The following is a 24,040-nucleotide window of genomic DNA, read 5'->3' on the forward strand; positions in this document are numbered from 1 at the left end:
GCAAAAAGGCATTGTAACACATGCACAAACACAAATGCACATATTACATTAACTATAACTCATGACTCTACCATGCACTGTGTTCTGAAAAAAACATCTCAACTGAGTTGTTATAAGTCTTATTATCAAAGCTATGAGTTTAGATTATACAAGTAATGTCTTATGCAAGGGTATAACCAGTACATTAAAAGGGGTGAGTTATATTTAAAGTAGTGTGACGAGTGGGTGAGAACGCTGTGTACAAAGCTGCGTGACTTGTAGTAATTGGAAAGTCGTCTGTTAACTTAAAATGTAAGTTATAAATAACACTGTATATGTAGGTGGGTGACATAGTAAAGTGAAGGTAGTGTCTAAATTGTAAATTAAAGTTATAACTATAACTTTAGAATTTCTAATGTTTGTGTAGCTTGGTTTGTATTGAAAGAATAAAGCATGTTTTCCTAACTATAACATATCTGTAACCTTTGGTTTCTCTCATTTTTCATACCCACTGTAAGAGGCCAGTGTCACTCTGATTTCTGGGACCTGCTGTAGACCTGCAGATCATGTAGATAGCATTGACATATTGTAGGTCTAAATGCCCTGCCCTATTCATGAAAATATAGTAGGTGTGTGTCATGCCAATGTCATGGACCGTGCTCTGGGGTCAGGTGTCTTGTAACCTTCATACTACATACACACACACTGAGAGGCCGCTTTCACTTTGAGGCATGGTCTTGAAGTAGAGTCAGGTACCCTGGTCTTATTGAATTTGAATGTGTTGGATCCCAATGGAACCCTCAGCACCCTGAAACCTACACAGTATTACTCCTTCTCAGTGGAGTTTCTGACACCTCTCTGGTTTGTTTTGCTGACAGGGTGCCATCGTGGAGAAGAGGATCCTAGCCAAGGTACACAGCCGCTTCATTGTCATGCTGGCGTACGCCTTCCAAACCAAGACCGACCTTTGCCTTGTAATGACCATCATGAACGGAGGAGACCTCAGGTATGGGACCCTGCCAGGAAACTGTTTACCATGAAATGCTCATTGAGAGGAATAGTGAACTACCCTTTTGACTCTTGTAAGTTCTCTGACCTCCTTTCAGGTGGTGTTACAGATTAACCACATCCAGCCAGTGGAGGAGTCAGGTATTCTGATTTCCAAACTCACATGAAGCCATACGCTAATATATGCAAGACTCCTCCGCTCATCCCTTTTACTGGCGGACCAGTGGTATAATAGAAGAAGAACATTTTCCGTCCTGTGGATGCTCGCTTGTTAATGGAGGCAGATAGTAGCGCCCTTCCCACTATGGTTCAGATGCTAATATACCGCGTGCATATCACATGCAGGTTCTATTGCCATTAGATCTAGGGATGGCCCCTTGCCCTGCTTGAAAATGCCTCATTCTAAATATTTGACGTGTTTTCCCTTCCTTCATTCTTTCCATTACTTCATTCTTTCCATTACTTCGTCAGGTCATATCAGAAAGAGGTCCCGCCTCTTTCTCTAGAGCATGTTCCATTTGAGCTGTCAAGTCCTGGTTCAATCCCTTGTCTTGGAATCTCCTCATCTGTAATCAGTTCTAGTCACTTAATGAAGATTATTAAAGGAGTGAGGAAAGTGTTCATTCTTAGGACAGGGGTTGCTACTCTTTGTGACACTTCGGGGGTCATTAGGATGGCGGGCGGACTTAGTCCGCCCGCCATCCTATCGGTCTTTGGGACCGCCCGCCATAAGGGGGGGGGGGTCCCGTGGGGGGCATTAGGATGCGCCTGACACTGTGGTGGGCGCATCCTGCATGTTTAGCATTGTGGCGGGCGGTGCTCTCAGCACCGCCCCCCACAATGCTAAACAAGCACAAATGCATTTGCATTAACAAAACGCAGGCACCGCGCGGTGCCTGCCGCTTTGTTAATGCAAATGCAGGTGCACCCCCACCTCTCCTTCCCTCCGGGGGCCCGCAGGGGGCCCCCGAAGTGAATACCGCATGCCTTTCCGTGGCGGCGATGCATCTACCTGGGCCATCCTAATATGGCTGGCGATGTCAAATAGACACCACCACCATGTTAGACCTTTTCCGCCCCGGTCGCAAGGCGACCGGGGTGGAAAAGCGGCGGACGGTCTTTCCGTCCGCCGCGGTCACCCCCGCCATACTAATATGGCAGGGGACATTTAGCTGAGGATGGTGGGCGGATTGCCCCCGCCAGGCCGGCGGTGGCTACTGCCAGCCTGGCGGGGGGGTAATCCGCCCGCCATCCTAATGGGCCCCTTAATTGAGGTCCATGCTGAGAGGTAGTTTGATGTGCTTAGCCCGGACCTATGTTCCTACTTGTCTCCTACATACTATCAATGCCTGCCTTAATACTGTATCACAACTCTAGGTTCCACATCTATGATGTGGATGTGCAGAATCCTGGTTTCTCTGAGGAGAGGGCTGCTTACTACACCGCTCAGATCATCTGTGGACTGGAGCATCTCCACCAGAACCGCATTATCTATCGGGACTTGAAACCGGAGAATGTTTTACTAGACGATTCTGGTGAGACACAGTTTTATGCTCTCAGATATAATACTTCTCTGTTACCTGCTCCATCCTTGTGTATGATAGAGAAGTGTTTAATGTAAGACAAACACTTGAAAGCCTGTTGTTCATGAAATGAATGGTAAGTGTGGTTAATGTTTAATGACCATGCAGAATCCTCTGTCATGAACATTTGATGTACCCATCTGTATGTTCTGATGAAAGTTGTCCTTCTCTACAGGGCATGTCAGGCTCTCGGATATGGGTCTGGCAGTAGAACTTCCAGAAGAAAAGACCAAGACAAAGGGATATGCGGGTACTCATGGTGAGTAAATGTTGTGGATATGTAGTGGAAAGCTTTTCTCTGGAAATATCTTGACTGCTTGGATTTTCCTCTGGAAAAGCCTTGCCCGATGGAAATATACTACTGCAAGAGTCATATCTGAATTTAAATGGAAGCTTCTGTCTGCTTGTAAGTCCCAGTGGAGTGGTATTCTCCAGTTCTAAAATTGTTACTGGAAGATCTTTACTGGTCTAAATTTCCAATTAGAATTTTGCCTACTAAGAACTTCAGTGGAAAGGTGTGTTTGAGAATTTTCAATGGAGTTGGCTTGCCTACTTTGATTTTCTAATGAAACATTATTTGTGCTATGAATTTTCAAATGGAAAAACATTATTCCCTTGGTGTCTACATTCAGCAAATATGTATTGTCTCCTAGACGGTGACCACGCATACTATTGCAAAGGCCACTTTGTGAATCTGACGACCCCCCCCATACCTTCATGTCTATCTCTCCGGCACCCCCATCCACATCTAAGCAAGTGTCGCTTGCTGTGATTCCACACTTTCTTGCTTTTTTGGGGTTTTTATTTAGCGCAAACTAGACCCGAAGGTATCAGAACACTTTACATGGGCACCAGTTGCGTTACAGTCGAACATAATAATTTTGTTTGTTTTTGTTAGGCACAGCAAAATTAAGTGATTTTTCCAGAAACACAGGATGTTGAGTGTCCCTGCGAGACTTAAACCCGGTTCCCCAGCTTCGGGGTAAACCGCCCTAGTTGTTAGGCCACATCCTCTCCCTAAGTTGTCAACCACATCCCTCTCAGTAAATCCTGGATTTGAGATGCTTGAATCATGTATTTACTTCTCGCAGGCTTCATGGCTCCAGAGTTGCTGAAAGGGGATGAATATGACTGGAGCGTTGACTACTTCACTCTTGGGGTTACTCTATATGAAATGATTGCAGCAAAAGGCCCATTCCGGACCCGTGGAGAGAAGGTGAGTGACAATGGGAATTTACGTTTTTATGTATTTTGTGATTCAGTAGAGCAAGAAGTAGGTCCAAGAAGGTAATTTAGAACTGTACTCCCTAACAGATGGACCTTCAGCTAAGATTAATTTTTACATGCGAATAGCACACACACGCTCATTAGCCGACCAACATTATACATAGAAATTAACACTATTGATGAATGTTAAACAAACCCCCTTGGTTATATGTAGAAATATCAATATAGGACTAGCTAGGTTGTGTTATTGAGACTCAGAAGGTACATCTGTGGGCAAACCATTAGGTTTGGTCATGAAGCCCTCACACACCAACCTAGTTGGTGTCATGCTTCATCATCGGGCCCACCACAGTGACACCGAATGTGTCCCGGGTGTGCTGCGACTCCAGATTACTGAGGAGCTGGTATGCTTACTGAGTGTGCAGTGATAGGTGAGTATGAACGTGAAAAGTTAAAAGCTATACAGGTGGTCCCAGTTCCCAAGGGTGAAAGGTAAATTTTAATATCTGGGCCCCTGTTAGCAAGATAAAAAGGCTTGTGGACGATGTGGAGTGTATTAAGAGCTCCTACGTCCTATGTGGTCTACATGTTTCAGCCAGGCCTTTTGGTTAAAACTGGCTTTCCTCAGGACCAATGAGTATGTGTGGGTGACAATAAACTATATTAAGTGACTTGTTGTGTGGTAAAAAGTGTCGCACTCGCTAAGGTGCTGTACGTGTTAGAGGGGGGTTCCCTCTGCTTTAACTTGCTACTTGCTGTTAAAGCCTCATGGGTCACTTGGCAGGGAGGGGAAGAAGACCGGTAATTCCGATCAGCGTGCTCCTGCGACCTATCGTCCTGCTCCAGTGTCCCGAGTGAAATTGCATGGCTCAGGCACGGGCTTAAGTAGCTGGTTCAATTGGTTGCATCTGGAAATGAGAGGAGGGTGCGGTCGCGTTGGCCCTGAGTGCGCGTGTGTAAAGAGGCAGTGCTACTCGCGTCGCGCATGCGCGGAGGTCAGCGCGGCGCATGCGTGTACTGCAGACACGTACACACTGCGCATGCGCATAAGAGAATCAGTAGGAAAAAGGCCATGAGACTGATTAGTGATGGCCAGTGGTGGGTAAACAAAATGATAGAAAGCAACTATTTAAGGAGTCAACAAAGTTAAAAAGGTTAAAAAGGCAACTACAGAATTGGGACAGACCACGAGTCTGAGCGGAGACAGGAATACAGTCTTATTGCTGCAGGCAGACAGGGCCTGTTTATTTAGATAAAGCATTCCACGGAATGGAATCATTAAGCCCCTCTATGTGGGTAGAAAGGCGATAAATCCAGCGTTGCTCTTTGGAGAGTAGGGTTTTCTCATTGCAGTTGGATAGTGCGAATTGTTCAATGACTGTCCAGGAGAAGTCGTTTGGGGTGTGATTTTGGGTGATGAAATGCTGAGTCAGTTTGCTGATGTTTTTTCCACAGCGCATCGTACTCCTATGTTCAGTCATCCTGGTTCTGACTTTCCTGGTGGTCATGCCGATGTACCTCAAACCACATCGACAGGTGATCAAGTATATTAAGTTGGATGAGTTGCAGTTGGTAAATTGTCGTTGTGTCCAGGTTTTTCCGTTTTCCAAAGATAATGTCTTGGAAGGGGTGGTCAGGTGGCAGACGCTGCAATTGTAACATGGTTGGTGGCCTGTTTTTTCAGGTAGCCCCCATGCATTCAGGATTGTCTGGCCTGTTTGTTGTTTCTTTCTGGGTCTGGTAGATACCAGTTGGTCTTTCAGATTTTGTGCTCTTCTATATGCAAACCGAGGGGGATCCCAATTCCTGGTGCCTGAATTGATGATCTTGCAGTTCTTGCGGATTATGTTTGCGACCTGGTTTGAGGCAGTATTGTAGGTGGTGACACATGTCATAGTGGGCGTTTCTTGTGGTTTGACAAATGTTTCTAGAAGAGCTTCTCTGTTCTGGTTGCGTGCTCTTTTGCAAGATTTGGAAATGATTCTGGATGGATAACCCCGATCTTCCAACTTGTGGACCAAGGCTTTTGACTGGTGTTTGAAATCCTGGAGGTTGCTGCAGTTCCGTCGTATACGCAGAAACTGCCCAAACGGTAAGTTCTCCCTCAGAGGTCTGGGGTGGAAGCTGTCAAAGCAAGGGTTCTATGCAATATTTTATTAAGGACGCTGGTTTCCTCATTTGTGAGAGGTGTGTCAGAAAGGTTGAACACTAGAGTGCCAGTATTTGCTGGTGCAGTTATTTGCTGGGACCCGCTTGTTCCTTGGCTTTGTTCCGTGTGTTGGCACTCACTGGGTCCTCTTCTGCTGCCCACTGTGCTGGTTGTGGTGCCCACTGTACTTGCTGGGGGGGATTCCTTCTCTTGCCGCGGGGTCTGCGGCCTTGGCCTAAAAAAGGATATCTTTGGTTTGGGTTGTTTTGGTAATACGGCACCTGGCCAGGAGGGTATAGTGGTGGGTATCCATAGTATGGAGGCATGGGTCCAAATGGTGGTGGTCCAAAGTTTTGGAATTGTGGAGGGCCTTGCCAAGGTTGTGCCCGTTGTTTACCTCCACGGCCTCTCCCTCTGGCTTTATAGGATCCATTGCTGGAACCGCTAGATATGGAGCTGTTGTCTCCCGAGCTATCGGTGTTCTGGCCTTTTGTGGGTGCAGTATATCCGTCATCAGCATAAGGATAGGTTTTTAAATAGCTGACATTTTTGAGATCCTTTTCGAATTTCTTTATCTTGGTTTGGGTTAGGTACTCTTTATAATCGTTCATCTCACGATTCTGATCTTCCAGTTTCTTTTTGTATCCTGTCAAAGTTGTTTTAAAGTGGGTTTCGGTTGCTTGAATCTCTATTATGACTGCGTCTGACAGACGTTTAGCAGTTTTTATTATCAGGATGAGCCAGTCCCTGGTGCAGTGCCAGGCTATCTGTGCCCAATCTTTTCTGAAGGTTACATCGTCGAGGAAAATTCTCGGTGCGTTGGTGACCAGTAGGCCTTTGGTGATGTTAGCTGAGTAGGGATTCGTGGGGGCTTCGATGTTCGTCTGTTCAAAATGGTGGACGTATAGCCCTGCCACGCTGGGGGCAAAATGGTCCTCTATGGGGAGTGTTTTTGCCCCCAGCGTGGCAGGGCTATACGTCCACCATTTTGAACAGACGAACATCAAGCCCCCACGAATCCCTACTCAGCTAACATCACAAATTGGCGTCGATATATCGACGACATTTTCATTGTCTGGGAGGGCAATGAGGAAACACTTCCTCACATGGATCAACAACCTTGACCCGTTCCTCAGGTTCACCTGCACTAGCAGCTCAACTGAACTAGCCTTTCTAGACCTCAATATAAGACCTGATCAGGGAGGCCTAACCACAACCACTCACTACAAACCGACATCAAGGAACTCATTGCTGCGTTTTGACAGCTTCCACCCCAGACCTCTGAGGGAGAACTTACCGTTTGGGCAGTTTCTGCGTATACGACGGAACTGCAGCAACCTCCCGGATTTCAAACACCAGTCAAAAGCCTTGGTCCACAAGTTGGAAGATCGGGGTTATCCATCCAGAATCATTTCCAAATCTTGCAAAAGAGCACGCAACCAGAACAGAGAAGCTCTTCTAGAAACATTTGTCAAACCACAAGAAACGCCCACTATGACATGTGTCACCACCTACAATACTGCCTCAAACCAGGTCGCAAACATAATCCGCAAGAACTGGAAGATCATCAATTCAGGCACCAGGAATTGGGATCCCCCTCGGTTTGCATTTAGAAGAGCACAAAATCTGAAAGACCAACTGGTATCTACCAGACCCAGAAAGAAACAACAAACAGGCCAGACAATCCTGAATGCATGGGGGCTACCTGAAAAAACAGGCCACCAACCATGTTACAATTGCAGCGTCTGCCACCTGACCACCCCTTCCAAGACATTATCTTTGGGAAACGGAAAAACCTGGACACAACGACAATTTACCAACTGCAACTCATCCAACTTAATATACTTGATCACCTGTCGATGTGGTTTGAGGTACATCGGCATGACCACCAGGAAATTCAGAACCAGGATGACTGAACATAGGAGTACGATGCGCTGTGGAAAAAACATCAGCAAACTGACTCAGCATTTCATCACCCAAAATCACACCCCAAACGACTTCTCCTGGACAGTCATTGAACAATTCGCACTATCCAACTGCAATGAGAAAACCCTACTCTCCAAAGAGCAACGCTAGATTTATCGCCTTTCTACCCACATAGAGGGGCTTAATGATTCCATTCCGTGGAATGCTTTATCTAAATAAACAGGCCCTGTCTGCCTGCAGCAATAAGACTGTATTCCTGTCTCCGCTCAGACTCGTGGTCTGTCCCAATTCTGTAGTTGCCTTTTTAACCTTTTTAACTTTGTTGACTCCTTAAATAGTTGCTTTCTATCATTTTGTTTACCCACCACTGGCCATCACTAATCAGTCTCATGGCCTTTTTCCTACTAATTCTCTTATTGGCATTCGCAGTGTGTACGTGTCTGCAGTACACGCATGCGCCGCGCTGACCTCCGCGCATGCGCGACGCGAGTAGCACTGCCTCTTTACACACGCGCACTCAGGGCCAACGCGACCGCACCCTCCTCTCATTTCCAGGTGCAACCAATTGAACCAGCTACTTAAGCCCGTGCCTGAGCCATGCAATTTCACTCGGGACACTGGAGCAGGACGATAGGTCGCAGGAGCACGCTGATCGGAATTACCGGTCTTCTTCCCCTCCCTGCCAAGTGACCCATGAGGCTTTAACAGCAAGTAGCAAGTTAAAGCAGAGGGAACCCCCCTCTAACACGTACAGCACCTTAGCGAGTGCGACACTTTTTACCACACAACAAGTCACTTAATATAGTTTATTGTCACCCACACATACTCATTGGTCCTGAGGAAAGCCAGTTTTAACCAAAAAGCCTGGCTGAAACATGTAGACCACATAGGACGTAGGAGCTCTTAATACACTCCACATCGTCCACAAGCCTTTTTATCTTGCTAACAGGGGCCCAGATATTAAAATTTACCTTTCACCCTTGGGAACTGGGACCACCTGTATAGCTTTTAACTTTTCACGTTCATACTCACCTATCACTGCACACTCAGTAAGCATACCAGCTCCTCAGTAATCTGGAGTCGCAGCACACCCGGGACACATTCGGTGTCACTGTGGTGGGCCCGATGATGAAGCATGACACCAACTAGGTTGGTGTGTGAGGGCTTCATGACCAAACCTAATGGTTTGCCCACAGATGTACCTTCTGAGTCTCAATAACACAACCTAGCTAGTCCTATATTGATATTTCTACATATAACCAGGGGACCCGGACTAGCTTACCTAGTCCTCTCTCTCCCTTTTGATTTGCTGAAACAAACCCCCTTCCCTTCCACCTGGCGCCATTCCCAGCTTCAATCAGCAGCCTAACTAGTGAGCTACCCAAACTATCTCTTTTCGTCTTACAAATTGCATAGAACCCTTTCGCTCTTCCTTAGCCTGTACCTCAATCGCTTTTCCTCTTGATAGTCATGGCCATCCTATTCCAGCAGATTGAGTACCCTTAGTCAATGCAGGCAACACAGTCCGCTGAAAAAACTCCCTTGATAGTTCACCACTGGACCCCAATGGTTTGGGAATTCCCTTTCCTTGTCCCAGACCGTACCCATCAACTTCTGCATCCACAGTAATAGCCTGACGTTTCATAACCAGCTATCAGTTGCATGCACCCAGAGAAAAGGTATGGCTGGTTTTGCTCCTAAAGAGTAATGGGGACTGATATTTCTTCCCTTCTGTGTGTTGCAATATCACCTTCCAAAGCAAACACAAGGAGAGGATGGCTGGAGCGCTGAACTTTTCAGACACTCACCCCCAGTCACAGATCTGGGTTGAATCCATCATTGCTCTTTAGCTTACTTGCCACCCCAGTTCAATCACAGCTATATGCAAATCAGTCTTGACCCTGTGCATCATGGGAACAGTCCAGCCCGAACTGCCAAGCCATGTCTTCCCTGGAACGGACACACGCATCCTTGGACTGGTTCCAGGCTAACAGCCCTCATCAGCCAGGATAGCTTTGAATCCAGTGGTGTAGTGAGCAAGGGACCCACATCTGGGCATACCCTGACAACTTAGGGCAAACAAAGCAAACACAAGGAGATGATGGGCTGAGCACTGAAACTTTGCAGACAGTGACCTTCCTCCACAAATCTTGTGACTCATCATCCTCTAGGTCATTCCCAAAGTTTTTCCTCAGCTTCTTCTGATGTGTCCTTCTGGATTCTGCCTATTGAATATTAAATAGCTTATATAGGGGAGATTTACTGCTTATTTCATTGTCTTTATCTTAAGAGAATCTTCTGAAATGATGTTACTTAGGGGCCCATTAGGATGTTGGGCGGATCGCCACCGCCATGCGGGCGGTGGTGATCTGCCCGACATCCTTTGCCGCCCGCCACCCATTTCCCCCGCCATATTAGTATGGCGGGGGGACTGCGGCAGACGGAAAGACCGTCCGCCGCTTTTCCGCCCCGGTCGCCTTGCGGCCGGGGCGGAAAATGTTTAATATGGTGGCGGTGTCTATTAGACACCGTCAGCCATATTATGATGGGCTTTGGGGAATGCCTTTCTGTGGCGACCACGGTAAGGCAACACGGAGACTCCCTGTGGGGGTCCCTTGCGGGCCCCCTGGGACTCCGGGGGGGTGGGAGGTGCACATGGGGGGTGCCTATGGTACCCCCCCGCATTTCAAAGTGCAACATGGCAGGCACCGCGCGGTGGCTGTCATGTTGTGCTTTGAAATGTACAACGTGCATTTTTACCATTGCGGCGGGCGGCGCTTTCAGCACAGCCTGCAGCCATGGTAAAAATACAGGATGCGCCCGCCAGTGTGGTAGGCGCATCCTAATGGCCAAGGTGGTACCGCTGCTCCGATGGCGGGAGGTCCTGTTTTGCACGGGGATGGAGGGCAGATAAAGTCTGCCCGCCATCCTAATGGGACCCTTAGTGTTTAATTTAAAGGTACCTGAATCTTTTTAGGCATTTTAAAATTCTCCCTTTCCCTTTCAGAGGGTTTGATTCACCCCAGTCCCAGCCAAAGATATCTCTAAAAAGTGATGCAATCCTCTCTATTCCACTCTTCAAAGGCGTTCATATTTATCCAACATGCAAAGTCCAGGTTCACGTTAACAGTGTGAACGAACCTGGGTATATGATGATGGTCCCAACCGGACTCTCAACCTATCCTACACTTAGAGGGAAGCTCTGGTCACTGGCAAGATATAGATTGCTCCCTCTCTGACTCCTGTGCCTAAGCCACAGCACCTTCCACTGTGGACAACCTGAGAAAGTTTGATCAACCATATACCAAGACTTATTTGTCTCTTTTCCTGTCCATTGAAACAAACACCACAAGTTCCCGGCCTGATGACACCTCAGTAGAGTGGGAATTGCAAGCCCCCTCCCACATTTTCTTCTCTTTTTGGTCACTTCGCGCCAGGATACTCCGATAGTAATTGAGCGCAGTATAAAACAGCATATAACATAACATAATCTATGACTGCATGCATCACTGTATCAATAAGTCTCTCATTCACTATATAAGTATTTGAAAGGATCTCTGAGACGGTGCATCAGTCTAGCAATACTTCTGTAACGAAATGCAAGACTGCCTCAGTACATTTGAGTGGGTCCAACAGTATCACAATGGGTCAGTTTTTGGTTGCGTAAATCACTCAATCTGTGAAAAGGTGCATGAGTGCCTTTGTGCATTTGTAAGTAAGTATAGGACTGTCTAACTGGATCTGTGAGTTGATACATGAGTGTCCAAGTGGGTGTCTGAGTGGGTGAGTGAGTGGGTGCATGGGTGTCTGAGTGGGTGAGTGAGTGGGTGCATGAGTGTCTGAGTGGATCTGTGAGTGAGTGCATGAGTCTCTCAGTGGGTCTATGACTGGCAGCGTGAATGCCTGAGTGGTCAGTCAGTGAGTGCATGGCTCTCTGAGTACAACTGTGAGTGGGTACATGAGATTCTGAGTGTATATCTGACTGGTTGCGTAAGTCTCTAAGTGCATCTATGAGTGGTGAGTGACTGTATGGGGGTGTGTGAGTGTCTGAGTGGATCTTTGAGTGGGTGTATGAGTGTCTCAATGGGTCTGTGAGTGAGAAAATACTTCTTGATTCAGTAAGTGAATGGATGTATGCATGAGTGACTGAGTGGGTCTGTGACTGGGGGGACGAGGGTCTGGGTGGGTCTGTAAGTTGCTGCATGAGCCTTGAGTGAGTGGGTGCACACACTTACCTGTGCTGGGGGACGAGGGAGTCCTCTTCTGCACACGCCGCCGCCGCCAGGAGTCTTGACACTGCTGTGACAGCGCCGCCGCCCCGGGACTGCAACTCCCGGCTGCCTTAGCGGCGGCGCTGCATTTCCACGACCCAGAAGCGCCAGGAGGCGCCTACAAACAGCGCTCTGCACGGCGGAGCGGGGGGGAGGCACACACTTACCTGTGCTGGGGGACGAGGGCGTCCTCTTCTGCACACGCCGCCGCCGCCAGGAGTCTTGACACTGCTGTGACAGCGCCGCCGCCCCGGGACTGCAACTCCCGGCTGCCTTAGCGGCGGCGCTGCATTTCCACGACCCAGAAGCGCCAGGAGGCGCCTACAAACAGTGCTCTGCTCCGCCTCGCGGGACGCGAGCGGGACGCCGGGCTAAGCCCGGGCAAAGGGCGGGCCCTCTACGGCCCTCAGCGGCACGAGGAGGACGGGGACGGGCCATCCCCCTTGTCATCCCCACAAGAGAAGTTATAGTGTCTATTTTTACTCGTAGAAGACTCATGGACTTGCTGTTTCGCCAACATAGTCACTTCACATAAATCATGACATCTAAGGGGGCCTATCCAATGTTCATGCAAAAACGATGCTCGGGCCAGGAAATGGACACGTACTCTCAGAAGCATAGAACCCTTAGCACTATTAGCGAAACAAATAGCGATGCATGGCGTCAACGTCTAGATCCAATTCAAACCCTCCCTCAAACCCCTGTCAGACCGGAAAAAATGTCTTATTGGGAGGAACTAAATGCTTTGTGTGGGACTTCTTTTCTTCCTGTTATAGCCCCTTCCCCTGAAAAAGGCTTTACTATCGACCATCGCGCAGGTATTCCTTGTGATCCACGCCTATCACCCAAGGAGGATAGCAGCCAAGCTACTGGACTGTCACATGGCCAAAGTGCGAAAAGGAAGCACGAAGGGGTTAACGAACACGAAACAGAAGTTAAAATACACAAACTCTGTACTGATCCATCATCACCTGCCATAAATTCTATTTTACCTAAAATGCACACTGAAACTCTGGATGACGAAGTAGTATCCTCTCATCTGCAACTATTGCCCCAGTTGGAACTGATGATAAGATCTGTAATAGCACCCCTGCTTGACCAAATCAACATCTTAGGGGCTAGGTTGACAAGCTTAGAGACTATCATTAAAGCCAATTCTTTCCCTTCCGCAAAGATTGATAGATCTAATGGTTTTACTCTCCCTACTGCTCCCAAAGTGCTTCACACTACAAAAACTGTTCCAACTGTAAGTAAACCTCCCAACTGCTCACCTCACATCGCTACCAAAATTGCTCATACACTTGTGAACAATACCAGAAAAAGCGTCTTTACCGATAGACAATCTCCCAAGAGACAACCTCCAACTGCCACCAAAACTGCTCGTAAACATGTGTTATCTAACTACTCTGCTATGGAGCAGAACTTAACAGAGTAGATTGTATAGATTTGCCTCCAGAAGCCTCCCCTTTGTGCTCGTTCTTGCAGGAGTACCTGCGCCCACTCACGGGAAACCTGAAAGACACCAGGATCTATTGCACAAGGTCCTGTTTTGGTTATCCAAAAATAGACCCCTTCCACCCAACAAAGACGGTGGTATCTTAAACGTTAGAAGGGTGGGCTGGTTAGGGTCATCTTCTAAAGAAATTCCCGGGGACCTAGTTCTAGTCAGATTTAGGGACAGACACACAGTCCCCTACTTACGGTCCTCCCTGCCCCATGAAAATGATGGCTCCATCTCCGTTTGGGATCTGTATGATTTTTATTCAAGTACCCCACCTATCCCCCCACCAAGATTAACAGTCTTAGGTAAAGGTACTATCAATTCTCCTACCCTTTTTAGATCAGCGCTTGCCTTTAGATACCCATATTGAATGTTTTATGAAAATCAGCAAATGTTTATGTAAATAAGTATCGTGGTTTTATTGTAGCTGGTGTTTTATTTTGATGTATACTTTTATGATTTCTTTTGTGAAATCGAAATAAAGTTATGAAATGAAATGAAATGAGTGGGTGCGTGTATATCTGAGTGAGTTTGTGAGTGGGTGTGCAAGTTTCTGAGAGTATGAGTGACTGACCGAGTCCAAAAGTCTCTGAGAGGGTATGTGACTGAGTGTGGAAGTGACTGTATGGGTGTGTGAGTGGGCGTATGAGTATCTCAGCGCATCTTGGAGTGGATGCATGAGTATCTCAGTGGGTCTGTGAGTACATACATGTGTGTGAGTGGCTCTGTAAGTAGGTGCATGAGTCTCTGAGTTGGTCTGTACATGGGTGCTTGAATCTCTGAGTGAGTCTGTAAGTGGATGCATGAGTGGGTGCATGAGTGCCCATGTGGGTCTGTGAATGGGTGTAAGAGTCTCTAAGTGGGTATCAGACTGTACGCATGAGTCTACAACTGAGGAGATGCATGAGTCTCTGAGTGAGTCTGTACATGGGTGCGTCACTCTCCCCGAGCCAAGAGCGGGCCCATCTGCATCTGTCAGAGCCAGGAAGAGCTGGGGCAGGGCCACCTCATTTCGATCCATACATTTCCACCCTGCTGCAAAGTAAGGGCTGTGCTCCTTTTATGCATCTGGGGTTTATATTCCTATTGGTGACGTGTGGCTCTTCAATGATCTAAATGCTCATCCCTCTTTAAGATTGGTTGCCTTCTGCTCTTGAGCTGATGAAATTGTCTTGGTTGTGTGGACTCCCTTTTAGCTTTAGACACAAGTGTCAAATTGTGGTAAAGACGCTTCCCCCAGCTTGACTGCAAACAAATTATGGGGAAGCAGAATGCTCTGGACTCCCCTTCAGGGAAAGTGGGCAGAGAACCGCAAACCAGCCTTGCCGATTTCCGTAAACGATCCAGCGAACTATGCTACCTTAAGGACATTGGCACAATTATTTTAGAAGTTGAAACCCCTTTGAAGGAGGGCAAGGGGCCTGACATACATTCCTCTGTAAGTACAAAGAAAGTCGCTTCTATCTTTATGCGGAAGGAGACAGCTACAGCCAAACACAAAATATCACCTGTCCTGCACAAAGGTGAAAATTCCACTTCTAGCGTAAAGGTCCCTATTCCAACTCCAGCTAACAATGACCCAGGCTTTTAATCTAGATCTCCTACCACTTACAAAATGGTGATACCATTTTCTCCTACAATAACATGTACAAACAAGTGTTACCATTGATCTCACTTGCCCCTGATCTACAATCACAGCAAATGCTGGGGGCACCTTGACACGGATCACTGAAAGAATATCGACGGACAGAATATCGACCATCAAAAATATCGTTGAGAAAATATCGACAGTCAAAATATCGAGTTTCTATCTACAAACAGATAAGTACAAAAATATCGAGTTAAAAATATCGTTTACAAAAATATAGTTGTAAAAAATATCGTATTTACTAAAAACAGTGTTAAATTAAATTAATATTAATAATTAATTACTAAAATATACTTAAAATTACTTAAATTAACTCATAATAATTAAATAATTAATGAAAGTTAAATAAATATTTTTTATTTCATATTTATTAAACATATATATATAGTAATAAAATATAATAAAATAATACCCCAAAACTGAAAACTGACCCTGAACCCTAAAAATACCCCTTTACCCAAAAACTGAAAACTGACCCTGAACCCTAAAAATACCCCTTACCCAAAAACTGAAAACTGACTCTGAACCCTAAAAATACCCCTTTACCCAAAAACCCAAAACTGACCCTGAACCCTAAAAATACCCCTTTACCCAAAAACCCAAAACTGACCCTGAACCCTAAAAATAAAAACGATATTACTTCACTTACCTTAAAAACGATATTACTTCACTTACCTTAAAAACGATATTTTGGCTGTCTATATTCTGTCCTGTCGATATTTTCTCCAAACGATATTTTGGAGTCGATATTATGTCCAAACGATATTTTGGAGTCGATATTATGTCTGTGCACCCCTTGACACTTCCCGGCCCCCTACATCCAGTAGATCCAGTACCTGTGATCCCTAACACCTTTATTAGTAGCAAGGATAGCCAAGCACTAAACCTGGTGCGAAATTTGCAGGCTGAGGACCTCGATATAAAGTCCCAGTTATCCTCTCTAACTTCCCAGCTGGAAGCGCTAAGACTTATGGTGGAGAAAACCTTACCTAAAAATCTCCAGTCTGACATCCATCCTACTTATACATCTCTCATTAATGTGAGAAATAGTGCACAAAGTCATACGGTCTTGGCTCGCCCTCCAGCTGTGGAAAATATCCATTTCCCTAAAACGATGACCTTGGCTACTAAGCCTGTAATGTGTCCATCTCACCCGTTACAAACAAGACCCAAATCTTGAAAATGAGCATAGGAACCAAATTGGGCGGTCCCAAGTAGTAGGAACCCCCCTTGGGTCGGAAGGGTAGCACCACCAAGACAAATACCAACAGCTGTGGCCTATATGACTGAGATCCCCATCGTACCAGCGGTTATCCATGAACAAATAGAGTTACTTGTAAATAAGTGCATCTTTCAGATACGGTCCATCCTCCATTGCTATTTGGTTGTTCGATCAGATATTTTGGATGCAAAAAGACTCCATGCCCCTTACAGACCCTTCGGGCTCTTATGATTACATTAGGCTCATGCTGAAATCAAGATTCTTAGTTGAGGGCCTAGTGAACATGGAGGTACAACATCTCCTGGTTGAGGTATCAATGATTAGGTTTAAATTCAATCCACCTATCCAATGTGATCGACTACCTCCGCTAAAAGGTAGCCATTATGATCAAGCTGAACCGCTGGGTACTTCAAAGATAGATTGACTGAAGGAGGCACCTGCCCTAGACCCAGCAAGTCTAGTCTATGTCCCCTACCAGGATACTCTTACCTCTGAAGATAGTTTTGTCCCTAACTTCATCCCTAACATTTACACCTGCCCGCTACTTCTCCCTCAAGTCCCCCTCCTGGCACTTTTAATATGCTCTCATGGAATATAGCAGGAATCCGGAGTAAGCTGGAAGATGTGGTTTGGGGACTTTCATTAATAAATGTTATCTTTGTTTTTTTCAATAAACCTGGGATACTGAACCTCTTTATAGATCAGGATAGTCAACTTTTTGTGTAGCTGCTTGTAGTCCTGGAAAGGGGCGACCTTCAGGTGGACTCCTTATCCGGGCTAAAAAACATTAATGCCAAAATACAATCCCTCTCTCCAGTCTCACACCATACTATGGGGATAGAGATTGCTGGGAATGAATCTCCCACGTACTATTTGTATAATATAGATCTATAATAGGATGATTAGGATCGGCAGGGAAACTGAGACAATCCAGGACCTGGTCCAACATAGGGCCGCATTTGATTAGGATGAAAATGCAATATTTGTGGGCAATTTTAATGCTGCCAACGAACCCTGTGATATGGGTACTCAATCTCCTGTAAGCGAAGAAGACGGGGAATGGGAGATACCAGCTCTTAGCGCTGCCCTAGTAAAGCGTATGAAAGGAGCTACATACCAACTCTTTTAATTTACTATGACATGTGGGCTGAGGGCATGTAATGGCAGCTTTTCTTCTGACCTAAATGCCATGTATTCCTTTAATAGTCCAGGAAGCACCACTAGAATTGATTATATTCTAATACCAGTACTGCTTTGGAAACATGTGGCAGATTTCAAGATATTCCTTAGGAAGGATAGCGATCATAATGCACTCCATTTTACATTATATGACCTCTTTTATCCCCTGCTAAATGTTCCAATATCTCTTGCCTCTAATCTATTGCCATAGAATGAAAGGCTTGGGGCCAAGGAGTTCATAACCAAATTACTAGAGACTACATGAATGGGGCTGTTAGGAAAGCAGTGCATGAATTAGATAGGCTAAGTTCCATCAATACTGGGGACAACTCTTGGACCTCAAATAAAGCGAGAATAAACGAGGACCTGTTTGAAGCACTGAGTATGTGCTTCACGCGGGCGTGCAAGACATCAAAGGCCCAGCTCTAGCCCAAGCGGTCTTGGTATAATAAGTTGTGTAACAACAAGAATGAACTCCACCTGGCATCTTACGCTGGGGGAAACATGTTTAATCAGACTGAAATAAAGGAGTATAAAGAAACCCAAGTAAAAGCACTCAGGAATTGGGATGCCAAAGTATGGGAAAATATCTATGAGGCAGCCGTATCTAAGGATACCAAAATCTTTCGGGAGTGGGTTGCAAATGGCCATGATACCCCATTGAGGTCCTTATCAGATACAATTCCACCTGGGTCTGGCATGCCCATTTTTCAGATTTGTATCAACCACAGCAAAATTATGTGGAGGTTGGATGACTTTGGCCTAAAGACGTAATTTTCCCCGGGCAAGTGCTTTAGAAATAGAGACAAGGGACACGTTGGAGGCAGCTTAGGCAATTGCACCAGGTAAAGCAGCTGGTCCCAGTCTTTCTAGCAGGGTCCATTATTTTAATAAATTGGCAAACTACATACTGAAAGGGTCTAGCGTCCCTGCCAGCTGGAATGCAGCTAAATTGTGCCAGTCTATGAAAAAGGCTTGCGTTATTCACCACTAAATTATAAACCTATTAGTGAACTTTAATAAAAGGGGTATTAACAGTGGGATCCAGGTCAGCTCACCACAGGTCTTAACGGTGGAAATTCATCCTTGACAAATGTGTAACTGCAGGAGGTTCCCCCTGGCTGGATTTGTCAGTCCTTTTTATTTAGGGTTGAAATTACAACCTATAACTGGGTCCGTAAATACGGTGCACCCACCACTCTCACAGCAAACCTTAGTGTGTGTGCTTATCCTACACCTACGTGGCTGCTTCCACTTTTTCAGCCACCGCACTATTCACTCTATGGTCCTGATGAAAGCCTTACGATTAACGTAAGAGGCTGAAAAATGTTGACCGGCACCTAAGGGATATCAAAGTACAATTTTCACTTCACCATATCCCGGCTGTATTTTTTAATCATGACCTAAGACCCCTTTTATTAAAGTTTTTTCAGAGGGGCACTTCTTAGAGGTATTTTTATTTCTCATCTGTTGCTGAGTACCTTACTCACAGAGCACTCACCTCACTCATAAAACCCCGCTCTGCTGTAATTAGGTGTTGTAGCACAGCTGGGATGCATTCAGCAGCCCAGCTGGGATCCCAATGATGAAGCATGCCACCAACTAGGTTGGTGGGTGAGGGGTCTTCTTATACATCCACTGGATGTCTGTCCTATGCTAAAGGATATTGAGTCATCTGAAGTGGTAACATTTTCGGTGGGTTCATCCACGTTGTTCCTACCTGCATGAATACTTTACACGTTGCTTCTAAGTTAAGCCTGGCTGCTTTTTGTGCCAAATTACCCAAGGTTACGCACAGATTAATTTTTTGACTTTTTGTGGTTCATCCTGCAAGATGGCTGTTGTTTGACCAGGGCTCACACCCCAGTCAACCAACATCCCACTTTCTCACACCCTCCTTTGAAGTGCACCTCCAATATCATATAAAAAAACAAGCATACATGTCAAGAAGATCTTGGTATCCTGCAGAATCTAACACTGATGTCAACTAGAGGTCTACTTTGATGGAGGTCTGACTAGTTGGCATGAAAATAGAAGGGTGCGTGCCTGGGTGTTAGCTACATCTACTTTTAAGTAAGTGACAGGGTAGTGACTTGTGACAGGGTAGGCCTCTTTGAAGTTAACAGAGTCCTTGGGCCCAATCCACAGGCTGTCGTGTCAAGGGCACAACAACCGCTCCTCACATCCAAGGCCTTTTTTCCCTGTCCTGAGAGCAAGTTCATACCTCATTCATGCCCATTAAAATGCTAATTACTGACTGGTAGAAAGAAGAGAGCAATATGCACATTTAGTATCTGGGGACTTCAGGCATGTCAAAGGTGAATTTCCAAAGTAATTTTTCCTAAATATTTATCATGAATCCAACTTTACTTGTGAATCTGGCTTGCAATAAATATTTTTAAAAGTCTAAAAATTTAAGTTGTAGCTGTTTCCTAGGTGGGGATAACACTTATTACCTTAATATTGTATCCTAATAATTTCCTATGGAACTGCCAACATGGTACAGTGAAAATAGCTTTGAGGGCATTTTCAATGTAGGGATATGTTTAACATTAAACAATGACATGCTAAACTTAAAGGGATTTGAGACTCTTTCTTGTTCCTCCCAAACATCTACTATTAGGGGGGTGGCTATCATTAGCAAGGTGTGTCTGGGGGGAGCAAAACGATTCAAGGCAGATACTATGGGGAGGTGGGCATTATGTGAAATGAATCTGGGCATCACCATCTGCTGTATTTATGGGGCCAATAGTGATGACCCTGATACCTTCGACCTTATGGAGAAGGAATTGACGAGCTGGCCGGCACCCATAGTGGTCTGTGGGGATTTGAATATCTCAGCAGACTTCGTAGGGGGAACCGTATATACTGGACGTAAACCCTGGGTATATCGGGCAGTATGCTCGATGATGCATTCACATGGGCTGAAGGATGTTTGGGGGAGTATTGAACCAGGGAATCCAGGCTTCACATATTTTTCACATCCATTCCATAAATACTCTAAGTTAGATTATTTTATGATTTCCGCCACCAAGATTTGTACTGTTGAAATCCGTAAACTGCCCAAGATAATATAAGACCATAACCCATTGTTATTAACAATAAATGTTAACAGGCCAGCTAGAAAACTGAGATCCTGGACTTTCGATAGGAAGCTCTTAATAGACAGCACATATAAAAAATTGGTCACAGGCTTTCTTCAGTGCAAATAGATACAGAGCATCGCGAAATTCTGTCTGGGATAGCTACAAAGCTGCTTTAAGGGGAGAAACTACCAGCTATACTTCTCGAAATTGGAAAAGGCTTAATCTAGAGAGAGAACAACTAATGAACAAATTATCGGTCGCCGAGGAACAGCATAGTAAAGATATAACTCAGGGAAGGCAGGGAATAGAAAGTCTAGAAAGAGTGAGTATCATCAAAGCTGAGATACAAAAAGAATTGACCAAAAAAGCAGCTGCGGAATATCAAACACAAAGAAGGAGGCTGTATGAGACGGGGGAACAAGCTGGTAGAGCATTGGCACTTCGTATTAGACAAGTCGCGTCGAAAAATATCATCACACACATAGAAGAGCAGGGTATGAGTTATGAGGAGCCAAAGGGAATTATAAATGTCTTTAAAAGATATTATCAAGCATTGTATCAAGAAGAGCCGGTTACTGAGGATTCAATGACCGAGTGGACAGGTCAGGGAACCAAAGTAGCTCAGGGTGATAGAGAAATTCTAGAACAAGCCATCACCTCGGACGAACTTTCGGAGGCCATACAAGATCTAGCTGCAGGGAAGGCTGCTGGCCCCGATGGTCTACCACTGGAATTGTATAAATGTGTATTTGAGGAAACATCCCTACTTTTGTTAGACCTATTTAATGGAATAATAAACACAGGCATAATTCCGGGGTCTTGGATGAGCACCAATATCGTGGTGTTTCATAAAAAGGATAAGCCCAAGGAAAACCCCAGCTCCTACAGGCCGATATCCCTGATAAACGAAGATAATAAAGTATACGCTAAGATCTTGGCTGCCCGTTTGGGACGGATCATTGGGACCCTGGTCTCTCCCTGGCAGCATGGATTTATTCCCGGTAGGGGAACCACGGACCACATCAGACGAGCTATCGCGCTGTTCGATATCCATGCTGCCGGGGAGGGGGGGTTGCAATGATCCTTCTCGATGCAGAGAAAGCCTTTGAGCGTGTCAGATGGGAGTTTCTTTGGAGGGTGCTCGAAGAAAGGGGGTTCGGTCCAAAGTTTCGTAAGGCTATTCAGGCAATGTATACTACGCCAGTTGCTAAGATTCAAATGATGGCTGAGAGCTCGCAGAAGATCTATATTACGAGGGGGACTAGGCAGGGATGCCCGTGCTCACCCATCCTATTTGCACTATATATCGATCCTCTAATACGCCAGATAATGAACAATACGGTAATTAAACCGGTAGTCACGAAAGGTTTCCAAACAAAAATCTTGGCATATGCCGTCGATCTGGTGGTCATAACTACTGAACCCGACGTGGCTATGCGTGAAGTGGTGGCAATCACCAGTCTATTCGGGAGACATTCAGGATATCGCTTAAATGTGGGTAAGACCCAGGTATTGTGTTCTAAGAATATAATTAAATCAGACTCCAGATACGTCGATTCCGTGGTGTATCTGGGGGCAACGATTAACGCACAGACGGAGCGTATAATCAGAGATAGCTTTATCCCTCTTATGAAATCAATGAGGGAGAATCTGAAAAGAATGGATACATTGCAACTCTCAATAATAGGGCGTGCCAATGTCATCAAAATGACTATGTTCCCCAAGGTATTATACAAATTCCGGGCGATCCCCTTTAAAATAGGGGGGAAAATTATCCAAGAAATAGAAGCTATCTTCATGAATTTCCTGTGGCAATATGGAAAGATCAGAATATCTATGAAATACATGTCTTTGCCACAGGAAAGGGGGGGCCTGGGACTGCCAAATCTTAGATACTATCATTGGTCTTGTCTCCTTACGCAGATGGCTACATTATTTGATCCCGCGGGAAATAGTGCAAATACCTCGAACTTACAAGATGCTATCCCCTCTATTTTTGAATTGTTGCTTGGCAGCGAGGCTACCGGGGTATTACTAAGGAGAACAGAAAGAAGGTATTACAAAAAAACAAGATATAAAATACTTGAAGGGATATGGGGGGTTTGGGCTGCAGCTCAGAAAGCCTTGTCAATATCTAAATATAACCACCACACTCCACTTTGGAATTCTGGTCTCTTTCCTAACCTAAGTAATGACGGGTGTTGGAGACAGTGGGAGCGACAGGGCATCATGACACTGGGGTAAGTTATGGTAGGGCACGAGTGTAGATCTCTTGAAAACCTGAAACAAAGGTACTCCCTCCAGGGTAATCAAGATTATAAATATGCTCGGATGGTCAGCACAATTAGATCAAGAAGGCCTAGTATCATTTTAAACGAGAGGTGTAACATACTGGATTATCTGAAGGGGGGAGACTTAAGAATCAATGGAGTGTATAGGCTGTTTGTGGAGGATCCCAGGATGACATGGGTAAAACTGAGGCAGCCTGGGCCTCTAAATTGGAGGATCCAGATATCGACATGGACAGAGCCCTTATAATGGATGGAAGATTCCTACGCTCCTCCAATCTAAGAGCTCAGCACTTCAAAACATTATTTAACCTGTACTACACCCCCTCCAAGCTGTATGATTGGGGCAAGAGGGTGGATCATAACTGTCCCAGATGTTCTAAAGGTCCGGCTGACATTATCCACATGTTTCATCAATGTGAGAAACTTGGATCAATTAAAAAGGAAATTGAGGCATTCTGGGAGGGGTTGTTAGATGTTAAAATAACCCTGTCCCCAACACTCATGATCATAGGATGTGAAAGTAAACTGGATTTCAATATCGAGACGGAAGCTTTAGTCTTTATCTGCACAGCCGTACTTCGTATCTTAATCTCAGCTGCCTGGAAAGATACTGAGGCCCCAACCTTCCAAATGTGGATGTCTAGATTCTTAGGAATGCATAATGTTGAGGCGGCCCTGTACGAACTTAAGGGTAAAAAAACAAAAGAATTGGGACTGAAGATTTGGGCACCAGTGGCTGCTTGGCGGGCAAACAGAGTGTAGCGAGCTCATCCGGTCCTCAAAATGTCTCAAAAATATATGATATTGCATGTAACTGGTTTATTAACATTTAAAGGAATCAATTTAATCAGATATTAATTTATGTATGCTGCCAAATCGATCTCTGCATTACTTCTGCCCTTATAATGATGGTTGATTGTATATTTTGTATTTTGTCTTCTTTCCTCTAATCATGTAAATTGGTTTTCAT

The 24,040-nt window shown here is 45.4% G+C and overlaps 1 protein-coding gene across 1 annotated transcript in view; it reads left to right on the forward strand.

The window, feature by feature from the left end:
• LOC144798479 (rhodopsin kinase GRK1-like) overlaps positions 1 to 24,040 on the forward strand; it is a 129,060-nt gene that overhangs the window by 90,120 nt on the left and 14,900 nt on the right. Inside the window, exons 2-5 of the mRNA XM_078669377.1 lie at positions 858 to 985; positions 2,365 to 2,522; positions 2,746 to 2,829; positions 3,662 to 3,786. Coding sequence (XP_078525503.1) covers positions 858 to 985; positions 2,365 to 2,522; positions 2,746 to 2,829; positions 3,662 to 3,786 — 495 coding nt within the window. The remainder of the gene's footprint in view (positions 1 to 857; positions 986 to 2,364; positions 2,523 to 2,745; positions 2,830 to 3,661; positions 3,787 to 24,040) is intronic.

The sequence above is a fragment of the Lissotriton helveticus genome, chromosome 12 (genome assembly GCF_964261635.1).
Source record: "Lissotriton helveticus chromosome 12, aLisHel1.1, whole genome shotgun sequence".
NCBI lineage: Eukaryota > Metazoa > Chordata > Amphibia > Caudata > Salamandridae > Lissotriton > Lissotriton helveticus.